We start from the raw sequence: 23,470 nt of genomic DNA, 5'->3' as shown, positions 1-23,470 counted from the left end.
AATATTAAGGGCAGGAACTTAAATTCTTGTACACCAATATTCACAGCAGCAGTATTCCCAATAGTCTAAAGGTAGAAACAACTAAAGTGTCCAACAGCAGATAAATGGAGAAACAAAAGGTGGTATATATGTACAATGGAATAGGATAAATAATAAAAGGAAGTTCTGATATATGCTATAACATGAATGAACCTTGAAAATATTATGCTAAGTGAAATACACCAGACAGAATAGGATTCCTCTTACAAGAGGTGCCTATAATAGTCAAATTCATAGAGATGGAAAGAAGAATAGAGTTACTAGAGGCAGAGGGTAGGGGGAATTGAAGAGATCTTGTTAATAAGTACAGCGTCTCTGTATGGAAAGAAGAAAAAGTTCTAGAGAGGGATGGTGGTGATAGTTGTACAACATTATGAATGTACTTAATGAATTGTACACTTAAAAATGGTTAAAATGGTAAATTTTCTGTTATATATATATATATATTTCCACAATAAAAAATGAAGAAAAAAAGAGCCAGCTTTGAGTAAATCGTACAGAAGCCTCCACAGCAATTCAGCTGACTATATTTGTTTTTTAAATAATATTCATACTGAAAATTAATCCTACCTAAGTAAACCAACCAAGCTGCTTTAGATATTATTAATTGTAGAGATGATTTAAACACTCCAAAAGAAATATTTATCTCTTCACTCATGCCACAAAATTTTTTTTAGGATCAAAGGATTATCAAAAGTTACAAAATTGCAATCTAAGAGAACTCAACTGTATTTTCACATTTAAATATGTTTAAACGGTATGTATATTTAAGTAAGTTGTAGTATATTTGTGTTTTAGAATTGTACAACTGCTACATTGTTCAACAAAATCAACAAATTTCAAGGAATTGACATAAACTACCTATGGTATGAGTGAAAATGAGGATACAAAACTATATTGAATATCATCCCAGATATATCAAGTGTCTTTTATACACATACACAGATTAAAAATAGATCATTAATGCATTCACTTCATCAACAAAGTAGGTGCTAAGGATACAAAAGTGAACAAAATAGCAAAAATCCCTGGCCCTCATAGAGTTTACTTTCTAGTGAGAGGAAAAACATAATTAACAAATAATTAAGTAAATTTAAACAAGAAATATGGTGAAAAACATAGTGGGTAGGAGGGATGAGGGCTGCTAGAATGGAGATAGGGGTTGCAAATGAAAACAGCCAGAAATATTAGCAATGGTTATCGCTGGGCTGAGGCATGATGGGTAATTCTTTCTTCTTGATTTTTATTTTATGAGCTTTCTACAACTCACATGCATTCCTTCTGTAATTGTAAATCTTGCTTTTAACTATGCATTTAAATACGCATTTCCTAAGAATAGCTGCAATGAAGTTCATCTACCTTTATATCATATACCACCACAAATGTTAACAATACGATATTTCAGGACTATATATGACAGTCTCAATATCACATCAGGACTACCAGAAAACCCACTGAGGAAAGCAATCAGGCCAATTCTAGTTATTGATTAGAAACATAAGACTTAAACAGAAGATCTTTTTAATACCTTAAGCCTTAGTTTAGAGCCTTTTCCCTGGTATGTTATACTCTGGACAGAAAATGAAGAAGTTATCAAAGTGGCAAAAACTTCAATATTTTATAAAAATAAATAAAAATTATCCCACAAGGTATCATATTAATTATGTTGACCTAAAAAAGGTTGAAGAGTGAGCAATGACAATGATGATGACAAAGATGATGAAATAAATTGTTTTTGTTTTTGGTGAGACAGGGTCTTGCTCTGTTGCCCAGGGTAGTGTGCAGTGGTGCAGTTACAGCTCACTGTAGCCTTGATCTCCTGCCACCATAGCCAACTAATTAAAAAAAAAAAATTGGTAGAGATGGTGTCTCACCATGTTGCCAAGGCTGGTCGTGAACTCCTGGGCTCCAGCGATCCACCTGCCTCAGCCTCCCAAAGTGCTGGGATTAGAGGTGTGATCCACTTCACCTGGCTCATAATGAATTGTTAAATACATGGATAAAGGACATTCAAATTGTTGTCCTTAGAATCCAAATGGGTAGAAGAAGCTAAGCAAAGCTCAAGAGTGGTGCTGAACTGGATGATTAACTCCAGGGAAGAAAAGGTGCTCTAGATGGAACCCTCAATACTTCATTAATAATGTGGTCTAAGGCATATGCATGTGAGTTACAGCAGAAGCGAAGATGAAGGTCATTGTGAAATGAAATTATTTTTAGCTCTCTGAAAGTAAGATTTAGAGTTAGGCACGTAATGGGTGTTTGATGTATTCTTGCTGAAGAGCAATTCCCCATGTTTGTTTTTGAAATTTTATGTATGCATTCTGGTTGGCCATCCTGGGAAGATAGCTATAACTGAAATAAATGGGATTCATTTTAGATCAAGATTCTGGATCTACTCATGTGACTATCTGACTTAAGGTCAGTGGCTTAATCTTCCTGTGCCTCCGTCCAGTCCTGCTGTGTTTAAATTGTAGACTGATCGAATGAGAAAATGCATTATGGTTGTTCAACAATCTTTGCGAACACTCCCTAACAAGAATGTTACTGGATAGTAAAGTACATTTTCACATCATTTGCTTCCAAATCAAACTCCCTGAGGTACTCAATATCTGGATATGGAGGTGGTTGTTGATGGGAGCCTAAGAGACAGTCAGAATTTGGAGACAGCAACTGCAGAGCATTAAAACCCAAATGTGATGTCCTTCTGGGTATAAGGCCCTGTGTGTCTAGCCTGTTTCATACTGATGAAGCCAGTCCTGGTTCCTGGCCACCCAATTTAATAGATTTATATTACATGCTCTAGTACCTCATCTTAAAAAAATCCATTATATTATATTTAGCTGAATTATATTAGGCATCATCTGTTTGTTTATTTCTCTGCTTCCTTTTAGACCAAACTTCTTGAAGCTTGTCTATACTTGCTGTATCTGAATTCTTACCTTCCATCTACTGCTAACTCATTACAGTCTGGCTCAGGCCTCCACACTCCGCTAAACTGCTTTTGTGAATAACAACATCCTCCATGTTGCCTACTCCTATAGATTTTTCTCACCTACTTAGTCACACAGGAGCATTCAACATAAGTGAACTACAACAAGAGTAATGTTGAACTGGATGATCAACTATCTCTTTCCTTCCACTTTCCGTAGCTAGATTGCTTTCCTCTGCCTGGTTTCCAAATATTAGGATTCCTCTTCTCCTTGGTCTCCACACTGTCTCTCAGGGCAGACTTAGCCATCCCCGTAGAATTAATACCCATGTCTTTCTGTCTCCATCCCAGATGTTTCCACTCATTGCTGGATACTCCATTCCAGCTCCTACTTGGCGCCATCATTTAGCTGTCCCACAATCACTGTATGCATCCAAAAGTGAACTCTAGACTGCATGTGAGCAGGTCCCAAACCCCTCCGTTCCCACACGTCTCCATCTTAGTAAAATGTCACAGTCATCCACATAACTACTCAAGCAAAAACCTAGGATTTATCCTTGATTTTGTTCTTTCCATCTTACCCCACATTCAAGCCATCAGTAACACCTAATTATTTTATATTGAAAATAAATGTTGAATAAACTCTCAGCTTTCCATCTGCACTGCTACACTGTGAGTCCAGAAACTATCATCTTTCACTGAAATGAAGATGAGGCCACTTTTTTCTTTTCTTTTTTTTTTTTTGAGACGGAGTCTTACTCTGTTGCCCAGGCTAGAGTGCAGTAGATCTCGGCTCACTGAATCCTCCACCTCCTGTGTTCAAGGGATTCTCCTGCCTCAGCCTCCCGAGTAGCTAGGAATATAGGCACCCACCACCATGCCGGGCTAATTTTTGTATTTTCAGTAGAGACAAGGTTTCACCATGTTGGCCAGGCTGGTCTTGAACTCCTGACCTTAGGCGATCTGCCCACCTCAGCCTCCCAAAGTGCTGGGATTGCAGGCGTGAACCACTGCGCCCAGCACAATATGCCACTTTTGATTTTTTTTCATCCCAGCAACTTAAATGAGTTCTCTACATAGCACTTATGGAAAATTACAAAGATAAATTCGGATTTCACAGATCAGAAAATTCGGTCTCTGCCTCCCGCCCCACAAAAAACTAGGGAAGAAAAGGGAAATCAATATTGGGTGACTTGTTCCTTTATTTGCCAAGTAAAGGCATTGGAAACCATGATGATTATATAATGATATATATATATATATATATATAAAATGATATATATATATATAAAAAATGATATATATAATGATATATATATATAAAATGATATATATATAATGATATATATATATATATATAATGATAGCAATAACAGCTAACACTTATTGAGCAATTACTGTGTGCCATTCACTAGCTAAGCATTTTACCTGGACAAATTTTTTATTCTCACAAAAACTATATGAGACAGATACTATTATTAGCCCCCTTCTACATATGAGAAAACAGGGGATCAGAGAGGTAAGTCACTTACCTAGGTTCTTACTATGAAAAAAAAAATTCTATTTCCACAATCCATAAATACTAAGCACACACATGTACAAAAAATGACATAATCTTAAAATTAAATTTTAATAGGTTTAATAAGTTTATGGGATGCTTATTACATTGTCCTAATTTTTCTCTTCCACCATAGACTAAGAAAAGCTTTGTCGTAGTTGCTACTTGTCTACAGAGAGTGACTGGGAAACACTGATTTAACCTGTAGCCCTCTGATGCCATGATATTAGTTAAGGTTGAAGATCAGCTCTAGAGCCTATCACTTAGGATCCACTGATTAAAAAAAAAAAGTCACTTAACCAGCTCACCAGCCCTTCATCATTTCAAATGGTTGGCAGCAAATGGTTGCCTAAAAAAAAAAAGTCACTTAACCAGCTCACCAGCCCTTCATCATTTCAAATGGTTGGCAGCAAATGGTTGCCACTAACACTTGAAGATTTTGGTGGGTCCTTTAAGAATATAATTGGAGCTTCTCCAGGGAAGTAGTCTCCAAGGCCAATTGATGGCAGCTGTTTGCACTGTCAGCACTTCCCTTTTATAAAACACGGTGCCCCAGGAAGTCTGGGATTTATCCATTTCTGGTGCCAAAACCAAGCAATGGGCAGCAACAGCTTCTTTTCCTGTTGCTGGATCCCGATTCATGGATTTGCTCAGAAGTCAGAAATATATTGACAATTTCTTTCAAACAAATTGCAAAGTAGAACAGTAGGGCAGGATGGGGGGATCAACATCAACTGTTGGACGCTCCTCAATCGAATAAATGTCTTTAGTAGGAAGCAAATTCTGCCTAGTCATATTTTAAATGCTTTACAGGTTGTAACAATTTAATTGAATTTAGGTTGTGTGGCCATTAAATAATATATCTTACAAAAATAGCATATTTTACTCTCAAACATACTAGATTTATTGGCCCAAGTATTTCCACTGGCTCACACGGATCAACTGAATGACAGGGAAGAATGAATTTATTAAGCATCTGCAAAGAACAGATTGTAGTCTTGGTGTAAGGCCAGGGTATTATGAGGGGATATCAGAAACCTCTTAGGGCATATGAAGAAATGTCTGCAAGATGTTTAGAGCAGGAGTCAGCACAATAAGGCCCATGGGCCAAATCTAGCTCACTATCTATTTTTGTATAGCTCATGAACTAAGAATGGTTTTTACACTTTTTTTTTTTGAGACGGAGTTTTGCTCTTGTTGCCCAGGCTAGAGTGCAATGGTGCAATCTGGGCTCACTGCAACCTCTGCCTCCCGCGTTCAAGTGATTCTCCTGCCTCAGCCTCCCGAGTAGCTGGGATTACAGGCAGGCCCCACCACACCCAGCTAATTTTGTATTTTTAGTATAGACAGGGTTTCTCCATGTTGGTCAGGCTGGTCTCGAACTCCTGACCTCAGGTGATCTGCCCATCTCGGCCTCCCAAAGTGCTGGTATTACAGGCACGAGCCACCATGCCTGGCCGATTTTTACACTTTTTATTGATTGGAAAAAAATCAAAAGAATAATATTTGATCCTATGCAAAAAATATTTTTGAAATTCACATTTCAGTGTCCATAAATAAAGTTTTATTGGAACAAAGCCATGTTCATTTGTGTCTGCATTGTCTAAGTCTGCTTTTATGCTACAATGGCAGAGTTGAGTAGTTATGAGAGAGACTGTATTACTTGGAAAGTGTAAAATATTTAGTATCTGGCCCATTACAGAAAAAGTTGCCAACTCTGCTTTAAGTCATTCTCATAAATAACCAAAGGTATAGGTTACTCGAGTGTAAAACAAGGTTAATTTTGTTTATTTTACTATAAATATGCCTCCAGAAAGGACAGAAGACATAGTTTAGGAGGAAACAGAAAAGCCTATGCAAGGCTATTGGATTCAAAATCTATAGCCATAAGTTTTCTAGTCCTTTTTGCCAAAGTCCTGTTTTAACAAGAATATTATTCCATGACTGGCTTTTTAATGTCTGTGTTTCCAAATGAAACTTCCATGAATGGTCACATAGTAATGCATAGTAGAAATCCCTGTATATTTCATGGGACCTGAGTTTGTGAATTGAGGGGCTAACACTGGTCACTCTAATCGAGTTGACATTTGCAAGGCCATACAGCAGAAGTCAGCTCCCATGAAGGCCTGCACTCCCATTTTCTTTGAAGATAGTAGGCTTGAAGTGATAACCAAATTGTCTGAACAATGAAACTGGCTTGCAGATTTAATTTTTCAACCGAGGTAGTTGCAAGTTGAAAATTAAAAATGTCTATAGCTCTGGATAGTATAAAAAGTTAGGGTAGCATGAGTGTTACTTAATAATCAGCAACTACTTCACAAGAATTTGTTCAGAAGACACTCTTTAACTAACATGTTCTTGAGTTTTAAAAAATAATAAAGAAGCAGTGAATTTTCATCAAATCCAACTTGTTCTTTAACTAGAAACATCCAACATCCCAGAATTAAACTGAGCTATCTTGTGTTTTACTCATTAAACCAAATAGATATAAATTATGCAACATAAAAACTTGTAAGGAAAACTTACAGAGGAGCATAACCACTTTTGATCGTGTAATGAAAGAAAATTACATTTTTTCATATAAATCACATTACAAATATTTCACGTGTAAAAATTTGTTGCCATTAAACCAGCAGGAAAAATAAATGGAAAGATGTTTCCAACAGATAAAGAGTAGATACGATTATAATCTTCCATTTCCCAGACTGAGATCCACAGAATATTATGAGCCACAGATATTAAAATGTTTTTCACAAAAATTATTTCATTTTGAAATAAATATTAAAAATAGCAGAAGACTGAGATTTCAATATTGTAGGTCATTTCAGAGACTTTAATATGCTAACAAACACTGGAAGCTCTAAAGGCAGGATGTGACTTTCCTAAATTTGTTTGAGTTGATTCTTCTAAACAAGTATTCATAACTCACTGCTCAGGGAACACTCCAGTTGGAACCACTAGCTCAGTGTTTGTGGTCTGTTTTCTGGCTTTCTAGTTTGTTTCTCCAATCCCTTTGTATGGAGAAATAAAGCCCTTACAAATTAAAACCCTTGCCATAAATTGGACTTGAGGTTATTTATGACAAATGCCTTTACTAAATGTTAGGTTGTCCAAGATGACTTATTTTTTTAAGAAGCCAATTCTTGCTAGGGAAATTTTTCTTTAACTTTTCCAACCATTCTAATGCAAAATAATAAATACAAGACAACATTACTGAAGGCTGGTAAGGGAAAGTGGGAAATTCATTTGCCTATTAAATTGAGTGCAAATAGGCCATGATAGACATTCAAATAACAAAAGAAATTTTCGATGTCCTTCATAGCTGGAATCAATTTAGCAGCCTCCTATTTCTTTTGGATTGCAAATCTGTGGCCAATTTCCTTGGCCCAACATTTTTTTAAAGGATCCCATTGCCTCTGTCACTGAAGATGCTGGAAAACTGGAAACAGCCACATATCCTAGGAGATGGTGTTGCCAAATAAAAGTAGAACACTGAGTTTTCAGCAAGTCCAAAGAATAATGCAATAATTGAACTCTCTGCAAACTCAGGGCATTGATGAACTCTTTAGAGCAGCTTTTTAAACTTAAGTCCAAATTTTCTTAGCTCTAGAAGAAGGCTGTCTCTTGATTTAACTAAGCCAACTTTATCACCTTTACATTCTTTGTATAAACTTGGATACACATATTACTCATAATGACTGCAAGATTTTTTCTTGTTGCTTCGACTCTGAATTGTAAACAAGTCCACTCTCTCCTGTAAAGATTTCTTTTTTCTAAATCAGCCTGAAAACCTCAATAAGCAAAACCATACCAACCAACCACACAAACAAACAAACAAAATCTAGTGCATTCAGATAGAGAAAATAAAGTAGATTTTTAAAAAAAGGTTGTAAGCATTAAAAAGAAGTGTCACTTGCACGTCTATGCTTTAATTTCAGAAAACAAAAAATGTTTTTCTGCATCATTAATTATATTTCAGAATATCCATATGGCAGTTGAGAATGGGGGACAGTTTTCACTGAATCTGTTGATCAAATGGCATTACTTATTAGTCAGTTTGGGACTTAGACAAAGTAAACTTTAGTTATTTTCATCCCAATTAGTTCTTGATTTTGCTTTAAACAAAAATACAAAAACCTCAGGGGGATAAAAAAGATATCAGATGAGATTACGTTTTTGTGCAGTCAATAACTTGGCTTCTTTTAAAGCGTTTTTATATAGGTTTTAACAGAATCCATAAAATCTGCCATTCTGTTAATTCAATCAATAGAAACATGAATAGGTCTAATCAACCACGGCATCAACAGAGTTGCATTTAATCAATGTTGTTTCTCTCAGAACTTAAAGTACTTCGAAGAGTTCACACTAGGAAACTCTGATGTTAGTAAATAACACTTAATTAGCATTAATTGGGTGGTTACTTTATGGGAAATACTTTGCTAAGTGTTTTACGTGCATTATTTATTCAATCCTCACAAAGACCTAATGAAGTATGCCCAATTATTACCTGCATTTTACATATAAAGAAACTGAGGCTTACAAAGTTTAAATAAGTCTCCCCCTCAATTAATTCACTAGTAATTATTTAGATTTGGAGACTTTTCTTGTGGTACCTCAAGTTTCCTTAGAACACCATATAATTAGTTAAATTGACTTTAGTGTCTGATAATGGCTGACCAGGCTATATCACCTTTGACTCTTCTCATAGAAACATGTAGATTACTGGCATGTGGCACAGCTGAGATTTGAACCTGTGTATGCCTTTCCAATACTCTAGCCCATCATGCCAGGCTGTGTCCCATTAATAAAACACAAAGCATAATTAGGTAGAAGACAGTATGATGGTTCCTCAGAGAGTCAAACAAGGAATTATATGATCCAGTGATTCCACTTCTAGGTATATACCCAAAAGAATTGAAAACAGGGACTTGAACAGATATTTGCACACCAATGCTTATAGCAGCCTTATTCACAAAAATCAAAAGATGAGGACAGTCAATGTCAACTAATGAAAAGATAAACAAAATGTGGTATATCCATACAATGGAATACAACTCAGACTTAAAAAGAAAGAGAATCTTGACACATGCTACAACATGGATGAACCTTGAAAATATATGCTAAATGAAATAAGCCAGACGCAAAAGAACAAATCTTATATGTTCCATTTATATGAGGTACATAGAGTAGTTAAATTCATGGAGACACAAAGTTAAATGGTTGTTAACAGGGACTGGGGAGGGGATGGAATGTGGATGTTATTGTTTCAGAGGTACCGAGTTTCAGTTTGAGAAGAGAAATGTTCTGAAGATGGGTAGTGGTGATAGTTGCATGATAATGTGAATGTGCTTAATGTCATAAACCGTATATTCTAAAATGATTAAATGGTACATTTTGTTATATATATTTTACCACAATAATAAAAAAAGGTAATTAGGACTTAAGATTTGCCCTAAAACATAAGAGCTAAAACCGCAAAACAAAACAATAGTATAATTTGAGATCTAAATTATGAAAGATATCTTACATAATCAAATAAGCAAGCCTTTTTTTTTTTTTTTTTTGGACAGAGTCTTGCTCTGTCGCCAGGCTGGAGTGCAGTGGAGCAATCTCAGCTCACTGCAAACTTCACCTCCCGGGTTCAAGCGATTCTCCTGCCTCAGCCTCCCGAATAGCTGGGACTACAGGCACACACCAGCATGCCCAGCTAATTTTTTTGTATTTTTTAGTAGAGATGGGGTTTCACCACATTGGCCAAGATGGTTTCAATCTCTTGACCTCGTGATCTGCCCACCTTGGCCTCCTGAAGTGCTGGGATTACAGGCGTAAGCAACCGTGCCCAGCCCGAAAATCTTCTACTTTGTTTTCGCTGAATAAAGATCAACATAAGTAACTAATAAAATGATGTGTTCAAGATCAGATATCAGATGGAACAACATGAAATGCAAGTGTCAGGATGAATTCTGGCAAGAATAGCTTATCTCAAGGGACATCCAATAACCTCTTATCTTGCTCCTTAATTACCTTCAAAGTGAACAAAAACACTTTTTCCATAAGAGAGAATTCTTGAAATATTACTTGGGAAAAATATTGGTTAAATGTTCTTCTCATATCTATATATTGGAAATATTAAACAGTTTGAAGAAAATATGTTAAAAAATCTTTTAAAAAATCTTTTTAAAAATTTTAAAAAACTTTTTAGAAATCCCATATTGGGATTCTTTTAGGCAATATTTTTAAAATAATTAAGTTAGCTCATTTTAGTGCCCTTGATACTGGCCCAGTTTGATTATACATTATGATTATGTGTATAAAAATATGGATATCAAAAATGACATAGGCATTAATGTTGTTTGGTTAATCAGTGCTTTTTGGTTGCTTTTTCTTGGTCAGGAGCTTCACAGCAATCAGATACAATTTTACCTTGTGCTCAATCCAGATTTATGCGAAGAGTCAAATGAACTTTACAAAATGTACTGAATTTTAAAGAAAAGTAAATTCCCTAGAATGGCATACTTTTTCTCCCCAAGTCAATGATCTTTTAAAGAAATAAGTTAACATGGCAATAAACGCAGTCTCTTTGGCAAACTCGTGCTCATGAGAGAACGTTAAGATATAGGCAACTATTCAATCCTGATTTTGTCATTATTTGGATTTTGGACTTGTTTTTCCTGTTCTTGAACTATTCTTTTCATGTCATTTCATAGCTAGCTTCTTCTCATCTTTCAGGCTTCAGCCCAAACGTCACCTCCTTAGAAAGACAACCGCAACCACCCTATCTAAAGTGGCCTCCTCACCATCACTGTCACTGTCTGTAAGATCACTAGGAGTCATTTCCTTGGTGGCCTTTAAGGCACTGAGAAATTATCTGGTTTACGTATTATTTACCTGTTTATTGTCAGCCTTCCACCATCAGAACATGGGCTTCACAACGACAGAGCAAGGACCAACTTGTTTCCTCCTCTATTCTTCATGTCTAGAGAGTGACAGGTTTATAGTAGGTGGACTTGCCCTCCTACTTCCTTTGCCTTGCAACTGTCTGCATAAACAGACAGAGAGCCTAGCACCTCTGGGAGGCACAGACTTGTTGCTATTCTCAGATCTTCCCTTTATGGGTGCTGCAGTGGGTTCATCTCATTGGGCTGAGAAGCCGGTCAACAGAAAAGGTGGTGACCTAGAGGGTGTTAAGAAAGACCTGTCTGGTCCCTAAGCCTAACTCTCCTTCAACCTAGTTTTTTTAGAGTCCTTTAAAGTAACTAAAAAGGGGTACCTTATTTCCCAATTGTCACAATTCTTTGGGTATGTAGCTTTCTTGGGCATCACACAAGAAGAAAGCCTGGCTGAATCAAGGAAGAGTTAGGCATTTCTGTGTTTTCTCATCATAATGCTATCCTAATACCTTCAAATGTAGCCCAGCAAGTTAAAAGTATGCAGCTGGCCTCTCTTTTCCACCCTGTTCTCTGACGACCAGCCTCATGTACAATATTAGCTCTGAGTCCAGAGGAAGCAGAGGAAACCAACTAAATGAAAAGCAAGCCTATTTGTCTTTCCATTTTAGAGACAGAAAAATTAAGTAATATCACTAGTCTCTAGATCTTTGATTTTACTATTTGATAAATTAAAGCACGGCAACCAAAATAGCCATGAAAAAAAAAAGTTTTAAGGCCCCTTTCCAGCTATATAATTTCAAGATTCCTATGAACTATTCTGTAGAAATAGTAAGAATGGGCCTCCAAACTGATAGTGAATAGCTTGAAACAAGGCGTCCTGAGCAGCCATACATTTTGTTTTTGTTTTTTGTTTGTTTGTTTGTTTGTTTTGAGATGGAGTCTCGCTCTGTCACCCAGGCTGGAGTGCAGTGGCCCGATCTCGGCTCATTGCAAGCTCTGCCTCCCGGGTTCCCGCCATTCTCCTGCCTCAGCCTCCTGCGTAGCTGGGACTACAGGCGCCCACCACCACGCCCGGCTAATTTTTTGTATTTTTTAGTAGAGACAGGGTTTCACCATGTTAGCCAGGATGGTCTCAGTCTCCTGACCTCGTGATCTGCCTGCCTCGGCCTCCCAAAGTGCTGGGATTACAGGCATGAGCCATTGTGCCCGGCCCATATTTTGTTTTTAAAAGTATTTCCATCCAAAGATTCAAAACTAAGATTGTTTGCCCCCAACTACAGCAGACATAGTTGTCCCCAATCGTGACAAACTCCTAATTCTTCTTTTCTTTTGTAATAAAACAGAACTCCTTATTTTTAGAAGGTTCATGGCCACCCAAGATAACAAACTGAATTTCCCAGTCTTTCTTTTATCTAGCTAAGTGCAAGTGAACAAAAGTGACAAGCCAGAGCAAATCCTATAAATAAGTGGGCATAACCTCTCCTACTTTCCACCTTTCTCACTGGCTGGAATTTGTTGTGGTTGGTTAGCCACCCTGAGAGTACCACTCTAGAAATGGGAAGAGAGGGAAAAAGGCAAGTAGTTGGCGTCAGAGTCCCTAAGCTGCTGGAACCACACATCACCTGGATTACTTATGCCTAGATTGTCACATGAGAAAGATAAACATGTCCATTTGGCTTAAGCCACTGTTATTTGTAGTTTTCATTGCAGCAATCAAACTTGCATTCTAACCCAATAAACTTTCCTTGATGATTTAGAAGCTTCTTCAGAATTCACAAAGCTGCTTTAGGATCTCAAAATGATAAACTTCTTGAGTGGGAAGGGACCTATCTCCTCACTTTACTGATAACAAAATTGAAGATAGAGTCAGTAAATAAGCTGCTTGGGCCTAAAAAGTAACTGGTAGTAGGACTGGTGTCAGATTTCCTGAATTTCAGTCCATTCATTTCCTCCCTGTTCCAATTAGCAGAGCTCTCTGGGAATTACTCGGAAGAGCTCCCTCTCTCAGAGGTCTGGACAACTTACTACCTGGGGCTTGGGGCATTTTTTTCCCCCAGACAACCTACAAACAGCTGCCACCTGCATATGCCAATGCTGTTCACACTTAACATATAGGAAGGAAGAGGGACATGAGGAGGCATTGCCCAGTTCCAGCATGCCTCACTGATGGGAGAATCAGGAGGACTCATGCCTTTACTCTGGTCCTGCTCAGTCTGGCCTGGAAAGTTTCCCTTTTCTCCAATAAAACTGATTCTTTTTTCTATGACATAGCATTATGGGATTTGTCTAGTACACAAAAACTTGGCAGTTGGAAATTCCGAAGGCACAGCTTCATTCTATAATATTATGAGCACTGGTTATCATTCACGTACATGTTGATAATGTATTTTCTATAACAATGAGCAATGGGGGTAACTTCAACTGCCAAGGAACAGCACAGAGGACAAACGAATCATTTAACTATCCACCACATGCCCAACTGCAGCTCCCTTCGGACAAAGGACATTGGTATAGTGGAGATTAGGAAAGCTGCCAAAGGTCCCATGGAAAGTGGAAGGTAAAACCTAGCTATGAGCCTTCAAAGTCCTCAGGCTCACTCATGCAGCTTTGCCTTTTCCCTTCAAGGCCCTACAGACCATGCTTATGCTTAACTTATGAAACTAGAAGCATATACTTGAATTGTGCAAAATTCTATTTTTTATATGCCACTATCCCATATTTCTTACCATCTTCATTTTCATCAAACACTGGTGGTTTGCTTGAAGTGTTGGCTCCCATGGTTGAATCTGCCCAGACCTGGATCCTCGATTTATACTATCCGGGCAGAAACACACATCTTCGCTCAAAACATGTCCTGAAGCCTTAGTTGGATATCTAGGATAGGAAAAGAAATAGTACCCTAATAATATGCTCTACTGTAGGCACCCTGAGTATAGACTGTGGCCGAAACATAAACCTCATCTGTATCACTGTAGTGAAAACTTTTGTGTTTGAAAACCAACCATGATTTCAGAATAAAAACATCAAGCAACAGGAGAAAACACTGCATGGCTCATCAATAGCAGACCTAGACTTACAGAATGGGAGGAAAGCAACATATTTTTCAAGGTACGTAGAAAAGTTTAAAATGGAGTCAGCCATACTTTATTCAACAACTATAAAATGAAAATATTGTTGAGAAAATATGCTGATTTTATACTTTCTTGTTGTTACTGGGTAATCAACAACAAAAACTTTCTTTTTTAGTCGTAAATATGCACTAGCTATCTGTTTCTGCATACCCTGGAGGGTACTACAATGTAAAAGAAACAAGTTCGGGGTTGGACTTGACCACACCAGCAAATTGCTGAATTTCAATACATTTCTTTGTTTCCTTCTTCTGAACTTGGAGAAGATAATGATCCTTTCCTCAATGGAGAGTTGAATGGGATAGACATAACATTTAACTCATTATATATTAAGTTAAATGTATACTACACACATATATAATTATTTGTGTTGTATTTATATATTATTAACTCTGTGTTGTATTATATAACTCTTTGTTAATATATATTAACATATATATTATGTTTATATATAACATTTATATATATATGAACTCTGTTGTATTATATAACTCTTTATATATTGAGTTACATAAATGTATGATATGCATACACTTAACTCATTATATATTAAGTTAAATAGTACACATATATGTGTAACTCTGTTATACATACATGTTATATCACATTTATATATAACTATGTATTGAGTTACATAAATGTATGGTATGCATACATTTAAGTGAATACACAAAACATTTTCATAGCATAAGTGCTCAAAACTGTTAGCCACTCTGAGGCTCAAATTAAATGATACGTGTGAACAAGAAAAAATCCTGAAAAAACTATGGCTTTGCTCCACTTTAAAACATAATGGTAAAGAGAGGCATCATCCTGTATTCTAGTCCTAAAACTGACACTGATAATGCCTTTGGCCCAGTTATGTAACCTCTCACCTCTAGAATGGGGGAAATGACAGTGTCTACCTCAGGACTGACAAGCTGGGATCCCTATAGGAGCCAGGCAGATGATGCAAATGAGTGAGCCAGACTGGGCATTTAACATTAGTGCATTGGGCAGACAATGGTGACAATGGCTCCATCCAAATAAAGTTTTTGCTCAGATCAAACAGATTGTCACCACATGGAAACATGAGCCCAGATCTTCAGATCTATCCCCCAAATGGGGTAAAGGTCTAGATTTTGTACAAAATAATATTTTAAAATTCTACTCAGCTATCTGGCTTAAGAAAATTTCATGCTTAGCACAGATATGGTCATGGATACAGATAATGAGACAACGTATGTAAGGTAATTGGCACAATGCTAGGGCACATGATATGCAAAGAATGAATGTTAGCTCCTGCTATTTCTAAGAGTAGCAGAATTTCCTTATAGCATATTTTAAAAAAATAGTTGATTTCCTCCTGAGCTCTTTACATGTGAAGGGAATATCGATTACAGGCAGAATTGGAGAAAGTGTTAAGGATGAGTTATTGAAAAAGAACTTATGAAACCCCTAAGCAAGTGTAGAAGAAAAGCTCTTTTTCCCATTAGGAAAATGTAAGTAAACCCTTCGTTTGGAAGGCAGACTCATTAAGGAAATGCTACTTTTCATACTAAAAGCCAACTGCTGGCAAAGTGCCTTATGGACTTTAGCAAGAATAATTAAATAGAGAGCAAAGAGAGTCAGCAATTAGGAAGCAACCAATTAAATGGTATGAGAGAGGGAGTGGGCAGGGGCAGGTGGTCACAGGTGGCTGATGGAAGCTCAGTGGAATTATTGAGACCCAGGAAGATAGAACTCAACCATTTCTCCAGGATAAAAAATCAAAAGGAGTTTAACTCCAGCGGACAAGGGAGTTAAGAAGTAAGTGGGATGCACTTTTTATTGTGAGTGTTTTATTGTGAGTTAGGGAGAAGCAAATGGGGTGGCCTTTGTGCTTTATTATTGTGTTTAAAATCCAAATGAGGGATAGTGTAAGGACTGAACCACTGATGGCACTAGAAAGAGATGAATGGTCCTAAAGAGAACATTTTTTTTTTTTTTTTTTGAGACAGAGTCTTGCTCTGTCGCCCAGGCTGGAGTGCAGTGGCGCCATCTTGGCTCACTGCAAGCTCTGCCTCCTGGGTTCACGCCATTCTCCTGTTTCAGCCTCCCAAGTAGCTGGGACTACAGGCGCCCGCCACCATGCCCGGCTGATTTTTTTGCATTTTTAGTAGAGACAGGGTTTCACCATGTTAGCCAGGATGGTCTGGATCTCCTGACCTCGTGATCCACCCACCTCGGCCTCCCATAGTGCTGGGATTACAGGCTTGAGCCACGGTGCCTGGCAGGCAGAACATTAATTTTAAGGATTTGCAGTTGTTAACTGCAGGCAGAGGCTACATTGTCTTTTATTTTGTGCTTAAAACCTGAGTACATGTAGTTTTCACAGCGCACCCCAGTGCTGTCATTCTTACATCTTTCTTCACACCTCAGGTTTTTCTCAAGTAGCCCGTCATCCTGCAACATAAGAGATACCAAGCACTGACCTTGCGAATTGTCAAATCAGAAAGAGAAAGAGGAAGGAATATTATCGCAATTTTCCATGTTTCAGAATTTCATTCTGATGTGCAGACAATTTTGTTCACCACGGACCCAGTGATTTTTAGTGGGAAGATAATATGCAAACAGGGAACCATTTTTGTGTGTGTCTGCAGAAGGGGGAAGCAGATGGAACCACTGGGTGGCCGTTTAGTATCTTCTTCATTGCACCTAACATACACAATCCAGTTTAAAATTATTTTTCATTTTCTCTCCCATGTGGATAACCAAATTAGATTTTTTTTTTTCATATTCAGAAAGAAATCTACTTTTCTCTCACAGGAAAATGGAGACATGTCCTTTCCACTCTGCTGAAGAGCCCAATAGAGCTGTAGGACTCTTTTACCAATCCCCCAGCCCTTCCTGATCTCTGGGCGCTAAGTCTGCAGTGCTACCTAAGCATCATTTTGAGATGTGAAGAGGACAGCTACCATCCATGAAAATGAAAATCCAAAGCATATGAAATGTAAAAGGAGGAGAAATTTGTCTTGCAGGGACACAGGGAGTTTTCAGAGTCTACCCTGACCTGGCTGATTATCAGATTATTTACTGGGAACTAGGTCCCTAATACCAACCTTTCATCTTTGGCCTGTAATTTGGGGGTTGTCAACAGGTAAGCTTCTCTAACCACCAAGCCTCCCTAGATAAAGAGGTGTGGTCTTCTAGGATTGGAAAACATAGGAGGTGATGCAAGAAAGTTGCAACTTTTGATTAAACATTTTAGGTTTCATTGTCACAGGATGTGTGTAGACACAACTTATTTTGTTTGCATTTGAAAAACAGAACTTCTTAGATTAAGAAATATTTTAAAAATAGCGGGAAAAACACGAAAAATGCCCAAGTTAATAACACTCTCAGTTAACAATTGTTTATATTTGGTCATCTTTATATTATCATTTTTATTTTTAAAACATTTTAGGGAAATATTATTTCCACCTTAACCCTAAAGTCCAATTGATTTCCCTTTCACACTTTCCAAAGACAGCCACAATCACGGATGTGATAAACATTTTACAGTCCCCGTTCTACGATTTTACAAACATGAAAAGGGTCTTAAAATAAGTCACCTAAATGGCACGATAGAGTGGATATATTTTGCATCTTGCTGTGTCTATCTACCATCATACTTCTGAAATCTAGGTACAGGCATGCTGATCCCTACAGCTCTGATTTTAGCTTTTTAAGTGCTGCATAGCAGTCCGTTGTGTGAATACACCACATTTTATTTTTTAAGTCCTGGGGGAAAAAGTCCTTGTGGAGATGAAGCAATCATCAAAAGCAGCTAGGTTTTGCTTGTTTAGATGCTGGAGAACAAGGAGAAACACCTCCACTCACTTGTCTCAACCCAGCAAATATTTATTGAAGTCTGTCTGGGTCTGCACACGAGTCAGTGCCAGGCAGGGGAACCTGGGTGGAGTGCAAAATAGCTAGAATTGGTCCCAGCCTGCATTTAGTTTTGTGAGTTATCTTGATCAGCAGCCTTTGTCTTTTCTTCTCCTTGCACTTCCTAGCTTCCCAACAGTACCCTTAGCATGCAGGTTTATTGTTATTATTCGTTAAATCTAGACCACCACTCACCTAGTCTCGATTCTTCCTTCATTCCTCCCATGAGGCTCGGAGCGATGCTTTCATCCAGGGAGCACGGACTAAGAGAAGAACTCCAAGAGCAAGGAGCAAGGAAAGGCACCTATCTGCCTGGAAGCGGCGGAGGCTGCAAGGGCCGGGCTGGGCTGGGCTGCGCTGGACTGAGCTGGGCTGGGCCGGGGAGGCACCTGCGGCTGCCAAGGGGTCCGAGCGCCGCCCAGCGCACAGCTACCCCGGAGGGGCGGCTCCTCGGCCAGGGAAGGAGGCGGGATCTGCTTGCCAGCGGGCGTCTCCGCTTAACGCTCTCTCCAGAAACCGCTGGGCAGTCGCCTGGGTGAGAGTCAGACGCCTGGGGTCCGTTTGCCGCCTGCTGAGACTAGACAAGGACCCCGGGAGGGCGAGGTGCGGGGAGAGGGCTACGGATGGAGGTCCCGCCGCGCTTGCGCCGGGTCCGGAGCCACCAGGACGCACAGCGGGTACTATTACTCCCCATATCACGGGAGCTACCTCACACCCCTGCGATGTGGACTGTAATAGCCGGGGGGGAGAAGGGGGTGCTATTACTCCCCATATCGCCGGGGGTGCCTCACCCCCTTGCGATGTGGATCCTAAAAGCCGGGGGGTTGGGGTGGAGAGGGGGGTGCTGTTACTACCCATATCGCGGGGGAAGCCTCACTTCCCTGCGATGTGGATCGTAATAGTCAAGGGGGGTAGAGGGGGATGCTATTAATCCCCATATGGCGGGGGAGTGCCTCACACCCCTGCGATGTGGATCGTAGTAGCCAGGGAGGGAGGGGGGGTCCTATTACTCCCCATATGGCGGGGTGTGCCTCACCCTCTTGTTATACGGGGATTAATAGCATTCTCTCCCCTCTTGGATATTAGAAACAATTTCACAGGGTGTGTGTACACAGCCTGCGATATTGAAACAAACATCATCCTCTCCACCTCCGGATATTAGGAACAATATCACAAAATGGTGTACACTCTTTGCGAGACTTGGAGTTCTATCGTGCTGTGTTTCCCTGAATATTCGTAGAAATATGACAGCGTGGGTGTACACCCCCTACTATATTGGGAGTAACTTCGTACTCCACCCCCTGGAAATTAGGAGAAATACCACGGAAGGAGTGTAAAGCCACTGCGATATTTGAAGTAATATCATGCCCTCACCCACTAGTTATTAGGAACAATATCACAGGACGGTGTATACCTTCTACAGTATTGGGAGTAATATCATCTCTTCCTTTAGATATTAGGAACAATATCAAAGGGGGTTGTACACCCAGTGTATTTTTGGAAGTAATATCATTCTCTCTTCTTCTAGATTTTACGAATCATATCACAGGCGGGGTGTACCACTCTTGTTGTATTAAGAGTAACGTTATCTTCTTTCAACCTGGATATTAAGAACAATAAGAAATGCGTTCTGGACATCCTTTCAATATTGTAGTAATACCATCTTTTCCCTTCCTGGATTTAAGAAACAATATGATTGGCAGTGTGTCCATCCCTTGCAATATTGGGAGTAATATCGCCTCTCCCCATGTCGTTATTAGGGACAAAATCACAGGGTGCGTGTACACTTCCTAAGTTATTAAGAGTAATATCATCCACTCTCCCCCTTTATATCAGGAACCATATCACAGAAGAGGTGTACACCCCCTGTGATATTGTCAGTAATATCATCCTCTTCCCCCCTGGATATTAGGAGCAAAACCACAGTGGGGATGTACACCCACTGCGATATTGAAAGTAATAGCAGCCTCTTTCCCGCTGGATATTAGGAAGTATATCACAGGTGTGTGTGCACCTTCTGCGATATTGGTAGTAATATAAGCCTCTACTACGCTGCCTATTAGGAAGAATATACAGCGGGGGGCGGGGGGGGGTTACAACGCCTGCGATATTGGGCGTAATATTGTTCTCTTTTCCCTGTACATTAAAAACTCTATCAAAGGGGTCTGTACACCTTCTGCGATATTGGGATCAATTTTATTCTCTCCCCCACTGAATATTAGAAACAATATTACAGGAGGGTGTACACTTCCTGCGATATGGCCAGTAATATCATCATCTTCTTCCCTGGATATTAGGAACAATATCACCATTTGTGTACATCCCTTGCGCTATTGGGAGTAACATTATTCTCTGTTCCCCTTGATATTAGAAATAATATCACAGGCGGAGAGTACACCCCACCCCCTGCGATATTGAAAGTAATATCATTCTTTTTTAACTTGGATATAAGGAACAATATCACAGGGGGCGTGTACACTTTCTTCGATACTGGGAGTAATACCATCCTCTCAACCCGTAAAGAGTAGGAAAAATATCAAAGAATGTTTGTACACCACTTGCGATATTGGGAGTAACATCATCCTCCCCTCACCTGGGTGTCAGAAAAAATATCATGGGGCGTGGATGTACACCACCTGCGATACTGGGAGTAATATAATGTTCTATCCCCACGGATATTGAGAACAATATCACAGAGGCGGTGTACATCCTCTGCGTTACTGCGAGTAATATCATCCTCACCCCTGCTAGATATTAGGAGCAATATCACAGGAGGATTATACACCCGCTGCAACATTGGGGGTAATATCATCCTTTCCCTTCTGAATATTAGGAACCATATCTCATGGGGGATGTACAGCCCATTCCATTTTGGGAGTAATATCAATTTCTTCATTGCTGGAAATAAAAAACAATATAACAGTGGTGGTGTACACACCCTGTGATATGGCCAGTAATAACCTAGACTCTCCCCCGCGATATTAGGAACAAAATCAAAAAGGGGTGCATACTCCCAGCGATATTGGGATTAATATCATACTCTTCCCCCCTGGATATTAGGAACAATATCAAAGAAGGGGTGTCCACCCCTTGCCATATTGACAGTTATATCATCCTCTCCCTCCCTGGATATTAAGAACAATACCACAGAGTTGGTGTACACCCACTGCAATATTGACAGGCATGTCATCCTCTACCCCCGGATATTAAAAACAACATCACAGAGGGGGTGCACAACCCCCGCGATATGGCCAGTAATATCATAGTCTCCCCCACTGGATATTAGGAACAATATCACATGGATGTGTTCACCTCCAGCGCTATTGAAAGTAATATCATTCTCTCTTCCCCTGGATATTAGGAATAATATCACAGGCGGGGTGTACAACTCATGCGATATTGGCAGTAATATCATCCTCTCCCAACCTAGATATTAGCAACAAAATAACAGGGGGGTTTACACTCCCTGTGATATTGGGATATCATCCTCTCCCCGCCTAAATATTAGGAACAATATCACAGGGGGTGTGTACACCCCTACGATATTGGGGGTAATATTATCCTCTCTCTCCCTGGATATAAGGAACAATATCACTGGGGTACTGTACACCCTCTGTGATAGGGGGAGTAATATCATTCTAATCCCCCCTGGATATTAGGGACAATATTATGGAGGGGCTGTACACCTCTTGCCATATTGTGAGTCATATCATTTCTCTTCCCCTGGATACTAGGAACAATATCACAGGAGGTGTGTCCCCTGTGATATTGGAATTAATAGCATCCTCTCCCCCACTGAGTATTAAAAACCACATCACAGGGATGTTGTCCACCCCTGCGATATGGACAGTAACATCGTTGTCTCCCCGCCTAAATATTAAGAACAGTATCACAAAAGGGGTGTACACCCCCTGCGATATCGGGAGTAGTTTTATCGTCTCTACCTTTGGATATTAGGAACAATATCACGGGGGTGGGGTGTACAACCCCCTGAGATATTGGACATAATGTTATCCTCTCTTCCCCTGGATATTAGGAGCAATATCCTGGAAGGGAGAGAGAGTACAACCTCTTCGATATCTGCGGTAATAACATCATTTCCCTTCAAGGACATTAAGAACAATATCACTGGGAGGGTGTACACCGCCTGCGATATTGGGTGTCATATCATCCTCTCTTCCCTGAGATATTACGAACAATATCACAGGAGGGGTGTACAGCCCCTGTGGTATTGGGCGTAATATCATCGTCTCCTAATGTGGATATTACAAAGAATGTCGTCAAGGGGGAATGTACACCTTCTTCGATATTGGGAGTAATGTCATCCTCTCCCCCCCGGGATTGTAGGCAAAATATCGAAGGCGTTTTACAACTCGTGCGATATTGGGAGTAATATCATCCTCTCTGCAACTAGATATTAGGAACTATATCACAGGAGGCTGTGCACTTCTTGCGATACAGGGAGTAATATCCTCTCTCATCATGGACATTAAGAACAATATTACAAAGGAGGTGTCCACCCCCTGCGATATTGAGAGTCATATTATGCTCTCCCCCTAGGGATAAAAACAATATCGCAGGAGGTGTGTACAGCCCCTGTGATATTGCCACTAGTATCATCGTCTCCCTCCCGGGATCTAAGAAACAATATCATAAGGGGGTGTATACCCCCTGCGATTTTGGGAGTAATATCTTCCTCTCCCCCGCTGGCTATTAGGAACAATGTCACAGAAGGGGTGTACACCCCCTGTTATATTGGGAGTGATAGCATCCTCTCCGTCCCTGGATATTAGGAACAACATCACTAGGGAGTGTACACCTCCTGCGATATTGAGACTAATATCATCCTGTCGCCGCCTGGATATTAGGAACTGTATCACAGGGGTGGTGTACATCCCCTGCGAAATTGGAAGAAATATCATCCTCTCCACCTTTGGATATTAGAGACAATATCACAGGGGAGGTCTACGCCCCTTGTGATATTGGGAGTAATATTATCCTCTCCCACCCAGGATATTAGAAACTAGATCACAGAAGG

At 39.5% G+C, this 23,470-nt stretch overlaps 1 protein-coding gene and 1 long non-coding RNA gene across 2 annotated transcripts in view; one reads left to right on the top strand and one right to left on the bottom strand.

Annotated features, from left to right (window-relative positions):
- Positions 1-18,706, bottom strand: part of STK32A (serine/threonine kinase 32A) — a 151,981-nt gene extending 133,275 nt beyond the window's left edge. The window contains 2 exon segments of the mRNA NM_001132142.1: positions 14,143-14,290; positions 18,628-18,706. Of these exon segments, the coding sequence (NP_001125614.1) occupies positions 14,143-14,194 (52 nt within the window). The 5' untranslated portion in view covers positions 14,195-14,290; positions 18,628-18,706.
- Positions 18,707-18,859: 153 nt separating this feature from the next.
- LOC112133513 (uncharacterized) overlaps positions 18,860-23,470 on the top strand; it is a 57,866-nt gene continuing 53,255 nt past the window's right edge. The window contains exon 1 of the long non-coding RNA XR_008519208.1: positions 18,860-19,109. This is a non-coding gene — a long non-coding RNA (uncharacterized LOC112133513). The remainder of the gene's footprint in view (positions 19,110-23,470) is intronic.

The sequence above is a fragment of the Pongo abelii genome, chromosome 4 (genome assembly GCF_028885655.2).
Source record: "Pongo abelii isolate AG06213 chromosome 4, NHGRI_mPonAbe1-v2.0_pri, whole genome shotgun sequence".
NCBI classification, from domain to species: Eukaryota; Metazoa; Chordata; class Mammalia; order Primates; family Hominidae; genus Pongo; species Pongo abelii.
Note: the sequence above shows the minus strand (reverse complement) of the source record. Positions and strands in the feature narration are given on the sequence as shown.